Source organism: Musa acuminata, chromosome BXJ1-11 (assembly GCF_036884655.1).
Source record: "Musa acuminata AAA Group cultivar baxijiao chromosome BXJ1-11, Cavendish_Baxijiao_AAA, whole genome shotgun sequence".
Classification (NCBI taxonomy): domain Eukaryota; kingdom Viridiplantae; phylum Streptophyta; class Magnoliopsida; order Zingiberales; family Musaceae; genus Musa; species Musa acuminata.
In genome coordinates, this window is record NC_088337.1 from 7,028,452 (window position 1) to 7,039,446 (window position 10,995).

The following is a 10,995-nucleotide window of genomic DNA, read 5'->3' on the forward strand; positions in this document are numbered from 1 at the left end:
CTTTTTCACACTATTGGGATGTCATGCATCAATTTAATTAATGGGCAAAGCAGCAAAAGTAATAAGATTTGGTCTTCTCAAGGATCACATGGAACTCTTCTAGTGTCACTCATCCTCTTCAAATCTCTCTCTTGTCCAACAACTCTGACTTGAAGTGGGACTTCTCAAGGGTTATTCTGAATGCAATGATGTTGATGGAAAGAGACTGATGCTGATCACAAGAACAATAAGTAGCCCAACTGTTCCTCCTAATCCTTGGAGAAGTGTGTAAGTCCTCTTCAACTTGCAGCAACTCTGGGATTTCACTTTCACTTGTAGGTCACCAATTTGTTGAACAGAGTGGATGACCTCAGTTCAACTGTTGTTTCCTTTTTAGCTCATCAGTTCATCACAGGAGAAAAAAAAAGGATGATATTAATAATATAAGCTTTTAGATACACCTACCAATTCAAGTTCTATTGTGTTAGGTTCTAATAATTTGCCATTCACACATGAGAAAAAATTTAAAATATAAATCATGTCATATGTTTAATATATTTTTAGATATAATTATGTTGGTGAAAGAAATTTACTAGAAGCAGGAGAGGGTCCAGATGAACTGGGTTTGCAGTGGAGCTACAAAAGTTTCCCTCTTGTAGTCTCTCTGTCTTTCTCTGGAATGCTGCAAACTAATCACTGTTCACAAACAGTGGATGAGAGAGACTGAACTGATTGGAAGCAAGAGGAAAAGGTAGCCCAACAACCAATTTTTTGGATCTCTCTCTCTCTCTCTCTCTCTCTCTCTCTCTCTCTCTCTGGAGCTGCAGAAAAGTGCTATCTTTACCCCTGGAATGGTCCACATGACATGATACTGCTATGTAAGATGTTTGACAGTGTGATGGACCATTCATTGCAAGGGTGGCATTGGCTACACCACCAACTCACCTTTCAACATGGCTGAGGAAGGCAACAGGCTTCTATCCACTCCCATCTTCCCAACAGTGAAGCCTTTGGATGCTGCTGGATTCTGGACAGGTTGTCAGAACAGAGTTAGAGACAAAAGTTTCCAATCATGCATTGCATTCCGTCACACTGTTGTGCTGCTCATACCTCCTCTCATTATGTGCCTAATGAGACAAACTGAGACAATTAGATTCATCAAACCCAACCACTCTAATCATTCATTTGCCAAGGTAATCTGCATTAATTACATCATCACTGTGCCAGCTTCCTTGTTCTAAGCTTCTGATACAGCAACAGTAATCTGTTCTTTGCTGCTATAGTTCTTGCAAACAAGAAGAAGAAGAATGATACAGACATGCAACAAACACTTGGCTAATTCACCACCACTACCTCCTCCGTCTTCTGTTTGATGAAGAAAATGATCTAAAAGAACTGGTCTTGATGAGGAAAGTTGTCGGAGAGAGGAGTGGGGTGGCGGCGGCGGCAGGCTAGAAGATGTCGAGGATCTCGAGGATGTAGCCGTTGCAGAGTGGGCAGCTGCCGCGGTTGACCCAAAGCTCCCGGGAGCACAGCCGGCAGAAGGTGTGGCCGCAGGGGATGAAGGCCGCCCCCTTGTGCCGCACCATGCACACGCAACACACGTACATTGTGCCGCTGCCGACGTCCTCCAGCGCCCACTCGTCGTCCTCCTCGGCCACGAGGGCTGCCGCCAGCGCCGCCGCTGCCGGAGAGGACCCTTCCCCTCCGCTGCTCCACAGCCTGTCCGTCTGCTCCAGCAGGGCCATCAGCGAGACCCTCGCTGGCTGCTGCTCCTCCTCCGCAGTCGCCGCGTCGGCGGTGCCCCCACGATCGGAGCTTTCTCCACCGCCGCTTGTGTCTGTTCCGCCGGATGGCTGCTCCTCCGGCGGTGACGTTGCCGCCACGGCAGGGTTGTACTCGGAGATGATGGCTCCGCGGCCGGGAGTGGATGCCGGAACGGGGATCTCGGAATTGCCGGCTAGGACAGCGTTGGGGCGCACGGGGACGACGAGGGCGGGGTACGGCATCTGGTTGGGCCGGCCGGATGACGCCGCCCAGGCGAGGCGAAGGCGGTCCTTAAACGACTTCCAGTTGATGCCATTGCCGACATTACCGCCTACAACCACCCCACTCGTCTCCTGCTCCTCCCGCATGATATCGAGCAACGTTCTTCCGCCGCCGGCACCTCCGGCCGCGGAGGAGGCTTCCCTCTTCCCGCACGCGGCGACGGCGATAGAGGGGCGCGCCTCGTCCTCATCTTGGACCTTGAGGAGATCCCGAAGATTACAACAGTTCACCACAGCCAGCTGCTCCGACAGCGTCACGCTCCGCCTTACGCCCCTTCCTTCCATTGATCCAAAGATTCAACCTTCGCAATGAAGACTCCAAAAAATTCGATCTTGAAGCGATCTTTCGCCTCAAATCCCAAGGATCTACCAAGAAAGTTTGCCAATCAAGATCAAGAACAGTAAATCAAGAAACCAGAAAACTCAGTCTGCATCATTTCCGCTCAAGCACCTTAGTTGAGCGAAAGGCAGGCATCAGATTCCTTTCTTCAAACCACGGCGGTCCTCAATTTCCTTCTATCACCGCATGAAAAGTGGGGAAAAGAAAACGCGATTAGAGCGAGAATTACGAGCAACAAAGGAACGAGGTGTCAGAAGAGGAAAAAGGAAGAAAGAGAGGAGGGAAAAAGAAAAAGGTTCAGACTGACGACAAGGGAGATAGAGAAAGCGGATTCTGCTTTTGGGGATCGGCGTCGACGACGATGGGATGACTTCTTTTGTTCTCACTCCTTCCTTTCCTTCTCCTTATCCTGTCTTCCAATGCCGATGTTCTTCTTCTTCTTCTCTTCTCGAGTGCGGGGGGAGCGAACGGATATATAATCTACGTTTCCCGTGTAGAGTTGGAGCCGTCGGGAAACGGAACCGCTCCTCCGTTAACCCGAACCCGTTTTCAACGGTCGAGAGCCTAAATTACCCTGAAGCCCTTGCATATAACCATAATGTCCTACTATTATGCCGCGGTCTTATATATATATATATATATATATATATATATATATACACACACACAGAGTAGTAGCAGCTAAACATGCAACAATGGGTAGAGTGTATTATTAGATCAAATTCATCATTGCAGTCACTGTTTTTGATGAAACATCAAATGGTAGCACAAATAATTCACTTCACAGTCCTTGTTCTTGTTCTTGTCTGCAACTACTACTGCTACTCTTAAAGCATCCAAATTAACGGGCCGTGACCACCGGCCGAGACAAGACAAGGCAACAATGCGTGCACACACACATCTCTCTCTCTCTCTCTCTCTCTCTCTCTCTCTCTCTACTGCATGGGATTGAAGGTACATACGGGAAGGTTTGGCACAGTGGAGTGATGAGTGGTTTCTGTCATCAAGATGACCAAACGTGATGAGCAGGGGAGAGCAGGAGATTCACGGGCGTGGATCGATGAGGTTTCGCCCACTGCACTCTGCATGAGGCCAAGCTTGCGCCCAAGCCATGTCCTTCCCATCATTGTCAGTCTCCGTCGCTGCTCCTCAGAAGCGATATGAACTACTCCAATAATGGTCTTATTGATTCTAAATGCACTTCTGGGAAGATGAACAGTTTCAAGATGACTCAGTGTAAGACATCGCCGGAGGACTCGAAGCAGAACAAGTTGACTTCAGAAGAGTTATCGATCGAGAGGAAAAGAAGGCCCTCTCCTCTATGCCATGAGATCTCTGAATGGTTTGGATAAGAGTGGTGAGGCCAACACCACCCATCGGAAACATGGCTAGAGGATACCGACAGATCGCTGCGTTTCGGCATTTCTTCGAGCATCTACTGTGCCAACGAAACATAAAATCGCCGATATCTATCGTTACTGGATAGATTTTGCCGACTTTGTGCGCTCTACAGGAGACAACCGGAGGAGCAGTCCGGGATATGGGTCGTGCAGCTGCTCGAGTACGAGCAAAGCTTTGGGCCATTGTCCCACCGTTCATTCGGTCATTTCGTCAAACAGGTTATGAAAACCGGATTCCATTATTATCATCGATTATTTGGTTTCTCACCCTCCTAATAATTTCAAGAGGCTATTAATATCAATTCGAGTTTAAATACCATTATACTTATCATTAATTCACGAAGATTAATTACAACGGTTAGTGTTTTTTATGATAATTTTATATTTAAAGAAATAAATATGGAAATGACTAACTTTGGAGGCTATATATTCAATTTTGCCCGCAAAAATTTGCGCTGCAGCCTTCGATCGCGCGGGCGAAAGGCCCCAAACGACTGGCTGGCGGAGCGTATGGCTGTTGGTGGTGGTTCTTATTCCCCTCCTCACGCTTCGTGGAGATCGGAGTCTCTCTCTCCCCCTCTCCTCCTCCCCTTGTTCCTATCGTCCGAGACCCCCTCCGCGATGGGACCTTGCTCTTCGCCGCTCCTGCTCCGACCCTGATCGATGGCCGCCGCCCGCCCATGGACTACGACGCCGCCGCCGTCACCGACGGGGTCGACAAGCGCGGCGCCATGGCGTCCTCCGCGGACGTGATGGGGGCCGCATCGCCTCCGCTGCTCCGGTCCCCCATCGATCAAGGTCCGGTTTGTTAGGGTTTGTTGGGCCGATCGCTATCCCCTCGTCGTTTGATCGTTTCATGTTTGCTTGTCGTCTTGCTTTGGTGCCTTCACGTACCTTTGCATTTGTTGCGACTGCAGTGACAATGTGGCAGATGAGAATGAGAGAGATCGAATCCGTGGAGTCCGGACCGTTTCCCGAGCGTCCACGGGAGCCGGACTGTACTTATTACCTCAGGACTGGCCTTTGCAGATTTGGGATAACTTGCAGATACAATCATCCTCCGAATAGGCAGATGGTAAACCTGACTCATCTGGCTGCTTCTTGTCCACCTTGACGAACTATTTCATATTGATTGCAAATGACACTGTGGTCTTCGGTGGTTCCAACCTTGTTCTTATCCAAGTACAGGACGCTGAAATGGTGCAGAGTGATTATATTGCAAAAGTCACTAATTGTCTTATTAAGCTATACGGTTCAGGCACCGCTTTGCATTTACATATAACATTCCTATAAACAATCTCTTCTGCACTTGATTTTTAATGTATTTTTAAAGGAAAATTTTGTAAGATGTTGCTACTGTAGGCTATCATAGATATAAAAGTCAATGGATGTAGCTCATCCAAATGCAATTAGTTCTGCTTGTTCTCACATTTCTCATCATCAACCTGATGATGTTCAGCACTCATTACTTGTCAAGACTTCCCTATCATTCAACTTCAGCTTCAATTATGGGAATTGTTTTGTTTGCTTTTATGTCTTAAAGAATGAATCGGCAGCAATTTAGACAATTGATATGATGATTGGTGCTGATTATATTTATTCCTTAGAGCCTGTATAGGTGATGCCTATGATGTAATAATTGGTGCTGATGTCTATGATGTGGACCACCCCTATTCCTAGGTGATTAACATGCTCTGTGCCTGCTTTAGATAACCTGTGTGAAACTTTTCAATCTTGTTGTTCTACTTTTTAACTATGTCAGTTTTTGTAGTACTTTTATGAATTAAGAAGAAAACATTATTTATTGGCTCACAACTAATTAGGATAATCGAATTTAGGAATCATATCTGTAAAAATTTTCAGAACATAATGATGGCAGTAGGTTTGGGTGTAAGTTCTCACTAGATGCGTATTTAGACCCAGACAAGGGTGTGTTGGCGAACAACAAAATGCTTTTTGTCAAGTATAATGATGTCTGATTTTAATAGGGTGTAATTCTTTAGATATATTGACACAATTCTTATTTGACTTAGCAACAAATAATCTGTTGTGTGGAAAAATTGGTTAAAAAAGATATGCTTCTATCTGTTATTTAAACTAATTATTATCATTTGTGAGTAGCTCAGAGTACTCTATAACATATTAATACATGCTTGAAGACATTTAACATTGTTGACGACTGTTACTTATTCATTCTTGTCATTTTTTATTGTATATTCGCCTTTCACTGGTTTCTTCTGTATGATTATGAGTTTGTAATATGACCTCAATTTGTGCATGGCTTAAATGTACTCATGGTGTGAGTTCACCAAAACTGATGGTTTTGATTAGGTCCTATTAATTGTCAGGCTATTGCGGCAGCAAGGATCAAGGGAGGATATCCTGAAAGAGTTGGGCAACCTGAATGTGAGGTAACTGTTTACTGGCAATTTCTTCTTGCATTTATTATATTCAGTTATTTCCTATTTTCCCTGGATTTTCCAATGATTATTTAGATAATGCAGGAAAAATGGAAATTATTGAAGATCGAATAGTTGGGATTCTTGCATATTATATATTCCGATATGTCCAAATTTTCTGGTTTGTTTTAAAGATAGAGTTGTTGGCACATTGCTGCTTTTTGTTGCTTTTGTGGTATCATTTATTTCTTATGTTAAGTGTTTAGTATCATGTATTTGTTTACATAGATGCTATCTAGTTCTCTGGTATATCCCCCACTCTTGTGGTGTATGGACCATACTTTTTTTTTTGCTATTGTATCAACAAATGAAAAGTAAAAGCACCAATAACATAAAAAGTTCGCACCATAATGGTTATTAGTTCTGGTATATATGTAAAAGATTTGCCATTGTTACTTGCTTGCTAGTATTTGAAAGTGTCTCAGGAATTGATTAGTTGATGTGCAATTCCTGTTACAGAATTTATGTGTTTCTGGAGCTCCTGAAGTTAAAATGCTGTTACTATATGTCTTTTACTGGTTTCAATTTTCTTTTAGTCTAGTACTTCCTTTATTCAGTAAATCACCTCGGTTCTTTTTTTGTAGCTTTGGTTTATCTTTTGTTTACTTTATTTCAGTTTTGTTACTGACAATCCAGAATGCTTCTTAATGCATCCACTGGTCCAAGTTCCTTTCTCGTGAGTTTTGATGGGAGTGAATTAGATGTAGCTGAACTTGATTTTATAACCGTCTTTACTCACCAAATTTTCCTTTAATAGTCAGAATTAAGTATTTAATACTCCTAATTGTAGTTCAAAATCCTAGCTGTTTAACATTACACTTTTGGTGGTTATTATGTCTAGCTTCTTACCTAAGTCGCCATCTGTTTGAGGTTAAGACAACTAAGAGGAAGATTATTACAGTTAAATAAGTTATCCGGTGAGAGGTGTGATTTAAACTAACCTTGGCAATCATTCTTGCCAAATTATACAAAGCAGATAGCTACATCTGCAACCATACATAACATAGTTTGTGAGGGGGTTAACAGCTTTATGTTGGGTTGGATGTTTTAACTTTTCTTAACCGAACGTGGCCTGAGAGTCCATAAAATGGTGGCCACGGCTTTTCCGAGGAAATTAATCTCATGTGATTGGAAGTTTGATATTGTTCTTATTTGAACAAAATTCTGACTGAGGGCAGGAGCCTGCTCTTTTTCCTCTCCGATACTTCTCTTCTTCGCTCTAGACTCTCTATCTCTCTTTCCTTTGTTTTTCACTTTATCTCATTTCTTTGCTGTAATGTAATGACGGATTAGATAGTATTTGGTGCATGCCATTCGTGATCTGCAACAAAAAGATTTTTGAAGTCGACTTGTATGAATTATTGTATTGATGTCTACATACTTGGAATACATTTCAGATTAATGCTGCTTAGTTTCTGTTAGTTTTATCTGAATGAGGCTTGTTTGATTAGTACTGGAATGCCATTTTGTGCTTGTGTAATCTTCTTCTGACACAACTTTCTTTTGTTATTCTTTTCTAGTTCTATCTAAGGACTGGTACATGCAAATTTGGAGCTACATGCAAGTTCCATCACCCAAGAGATAAGGCAGGAATTGCTGGAAGAGTCCAATTAAATGTTTTAGGTTATCCACTTCGTCCGGTTTGTAACTGCTACTTTTGGTATCTAAACATTATATTTCTGGAAGTTCTTGCTAACAAGTGTACAACTGTTATGTTATGTATGATAGCATACTCTATAATAATTTTATTGTAGGACGAAGCAGAATGTGCATATTATATGAAAAATGGAGAGTGCAAATTTGGGAACACTTGTAAATTTCACCATCCACAGCCTAACACAATGGTTTCATTATGTGGTTCTACTGTTTATCCTGGTGTTCATTCTCCTACTTCTGGCCAGCAGTCTTATACTGGGGGTTTGACAAACTTGTCCTTGTCAAGAGCTTCTTTTATTGCTAGCCCTCGATGGCAAGGTCTTTCAAGCTATGCCCAAGTGATTTTTCCTCAGGGTTTGGTTCAAGTTCCTAGCTGGAACACTTTTTCGGTAAATCCATTTTATTTGAAGCCCTTCTAGCATTACAGAATATTTATGATTCAGACATGATATTTTATCTTTAACATCAATTGCATTTTGAACCATGGAGACAAATTTTCTCTTAAACGACTGATAAAATGTCATGGTGCAATCCAGCAAGCTGTGTGCATAATGGAATGCTAATCTATTATTCTCTTCTCCTGATCCTTTTTTACTTTTCCTGAACTACAGCATACGGAGAAATGGTGCACTTCTGTGTGCTGCATTTCTAAGAATGAAATTCATATTGTGTACATTCAAATGCATTTTAGATACAACTAAATATCAAGGATTGACATTTTGGGTATTGGACCCATGTCAGTTCATGATACGACCAATACAGATCTGGTCTGTGTTGATGTACTGACACACTATATGCCAGTACAAACCATGGTGGAGAGGAGAAGGAGAAGGGGAGGAACAGGAGGCATTTGTGCATTACTTTAGAAATTTGCTGACATCCATACATGATAAATAGCATTATCTGTATGAAAAGCCATCATCTTCAAATGTGCTTATCTTGCCCATGTTATGTTATGAGTGTTCATATGTATGTAAGGACCAAAAAATAATTGATAAGAGGTTCCAGTTTGTTGCAAAATTCTCTTTCTCGACAGCCACGTCCGATGAACTTATATGGACAATTTTCTTGTTCTTTAGTAATATATGATAATTTGTAGTTGCATTTCGATGTGCTTGACCAAGAGCTAGGTCTTAGACCAAATGAAATGTTCAATACTCGAATATCTTTTGATATTTCCTCTTAACAATATGATTTGTTAGATCTAATACTGTTAGATGATATAGGTTATCCTGGTATAACTAGTTTACTGGTACGTGTTGTATGCCTCCCCAGGGACAGTTGAGGTCTGTTTCATCTTCAGAGAGTCAGCTGCATATGCCGCAGACAACTCCGTTTTATGGAACATCTCGTCAGAGTGAAACGACTACAGGGGTTCAAGGAATGATCCACTCTTATCGATCCGGTGCTATTCCTCTGGGTCAGTATGTATTGGCAAGGGACAATGTTTTCCCTGTGAGACCTGGTCAACCTGAATGTGAATTTTATTTGAAGACCGGAGATTGTAAATACGGTGCGGCCTGCAAGTTCCATCATCCTAGGGAGAGACTAATTCCTATCCCTGACTGCGTGCTGAGTCCTCTAGGCCTTCCATTACGCCCTGTAAGTTTTTTACAACCTCATTATTCCCTCTTTCCCTTTTTCATGTATTATGTTCTGTCCGAAGCGTGCAACATTCACATTTAACAGAAAACACAGGTTCAATATTCTTTCATTATCACTGAGAAATGTAACCAAGAAACATGTTTTTGTTTAGTTTACTTCAGTAGTTGATTCTACAATAAAATAGTTTTAACAAAGCATAATTATTAGCTTCTACAAGTAATTAAAGATTTTTGAATCCATTTGATTTTTCACATTTTAGGTAATTAGCTTCTGCAAATTACTAACTCCTAGACAAGCTGAAGGTTAGAGAAATAATACAGTGAAAAATGCATTTATTGATTGAAATTTACAATCTATATTTATATTGCTTTTCGACAGGCTATAATGAGGATTAATGTAAATTAAGTTGTATTATTGATGAGAAGATGGTAGAGTCATCTGTACTTCTCTCTATTGTATCTTATCGAAAGTCAAAATGAGCAATTTACACTGTTGGACTTTTTTTTGCAGGAAATATAGCTGCATTGTTCTATTCTCTATTCGTTCTAGCAATAGTGATCAAACTGTGGTTTTGAGAACTATAGGATATTAATATACTAAAAATTGACTGTGAGGCAATTGATCTACCGCTGGATGCACTTGCATTTTTTTTCTGATAATGGTTTTGATTAATGTTAGTTCCATTTTGCTAACAGGAAGAACCCATATGCATTTTTTATTCACGATATGGTATCTGCAAGTTTGGCACACACTGCAAATTTGACCATCCTATGGCAGCACCCATGGGAATATATGCTTACAGCCTTGCCACATCCTCTTTAGCTGATGTGGCAGTCGCTAGAAATTTACTTGCAACCTCGTCCGGACCTCCATCGTTCCAAGCTCCTCTTGAAGTTGCCACCGGGAAGTCTAGACGACTTTTGTTCTCTGATTCTCTGCAAATTGCTTCCGGCGATGAACGTATCAAGTCAGAGGGATCACAAGCCACTTCAAGCACTGGCAAACTTTCTTCTTTCTGAGAACCTTGTGAGATAAAAGGTATCTTTCCGAACCAAGTTTTTCATGAAGAACCAAGTTACGGTGTCTCATTCCGGTTGTTGTACCATGATGCTGTTTCACTTTGAGATTAAAGAAAGAGAAAAAGATTCTGTGTTTGACAAATGCACTATGCTTTTCTAACAATTTTACATGAGAGCCAGTTGTGTCTAGATTTTGTTCTTTTGGCTGACTGCCATGCTGCCATCCCTGCTTAAAAATTTTAAGTTATCTTTATGTTTATTATTCTAAATTTAAGTTTTATATATATATATATATATATATATATATATTTTACTATTAATCATCTGATTATTAACTGATCATTTGATTATCAGTGTTTATTTATTTTTTTGACTCAGATAAATTAATTCCAATTAAAAATAGAAATGATTAATCTGAACTTTTGGACTTTATGTTATTATGGACAAGCCGAGACGAATAAGGCAGGAGATACTGCTTGAAGAAAGGGT

At 41.4% G+C, this 10,995-nt stretch overlaps 2 protein-coding genes across 4 annotated transcripts; one reads left to right on the plus strand and one right to left on the minus strand.

The window, feature by feature from the left end:
- Positions 1-1,133: 1,133 nt before the first annotated feature.
- Positions 1,134-2,874, minus strand: LOC135597104 (uncharacterized). 2 transcript variants are annotated; one of them, XM_065089623.1, is made up of 3 exons: positions 2,675-2,874; positions 2,479-2,540; positions 1,134-2,393 (listed from the first exon to the last, which is right to left on the minus strand). In XM_065089623.1, the coding sequence occupies exon 3, from the start codon at positions 2,310-2,312 to the stop codon at positions 1,431-1,433; it is 882 nt and encodes a 293-aa protein (XP_064945695.1). In that variant the 5' UTR covers positions 2,313-2,393; positions 2,479-2,540; positions 2,675-2,874; the 3' UTR covers positions 1,134-1,430. The 2 variants fall into 2 exon arrangements, with proteins under 2 accessions (XP_064945695.1, XP_064945694.1); XM_065089622.1 differs by having other exon boundaries at positions 2,479-2,543.
- Positions 2,875-3,847: 973 nt separating this feature from the next.
- Positions 3,848-10,695, plus strand: LOC135597103 (zinc finger CCCH domain-containing protein ZFN-like). Of its 2 annotated transcripts, XM_065089619.1 has the most exons (8): positions 3,848-3,986; positions 4,229-4,565; positions 4,685-4,842; positions 6,116-6,178; positions 7,747-7,866; positions 7,981-8,271; positions 9,158-9,484; positions 10,183-10,695. In XM_065089619.1, the coding sequence occupies exons 2-8, from the start codon at positions 4,448-4,450 to the stop codon at positions 10,504-10,506; spliced, it is 1,401 nt and encodes a 466-aa protein (XP_064945691.1). In that variant the 5' UTR covers positions 3,848-3,986; positions 4,229-4,447; the 3' UTR covers positions 10,507-10,695. The 2 variants fall into 2 exon arrangements, with proteins under 2 accessions (XP_064945691.1, XP_064945690.1); XM_065089618.1 differs by lacking the exon at positions 3,848-3,986 and having other exon boundaries at positions 4,441-4,580.
- The last annotated feature ends 300 nt before the right edge of the window (positions 10,696-10,995 follow it).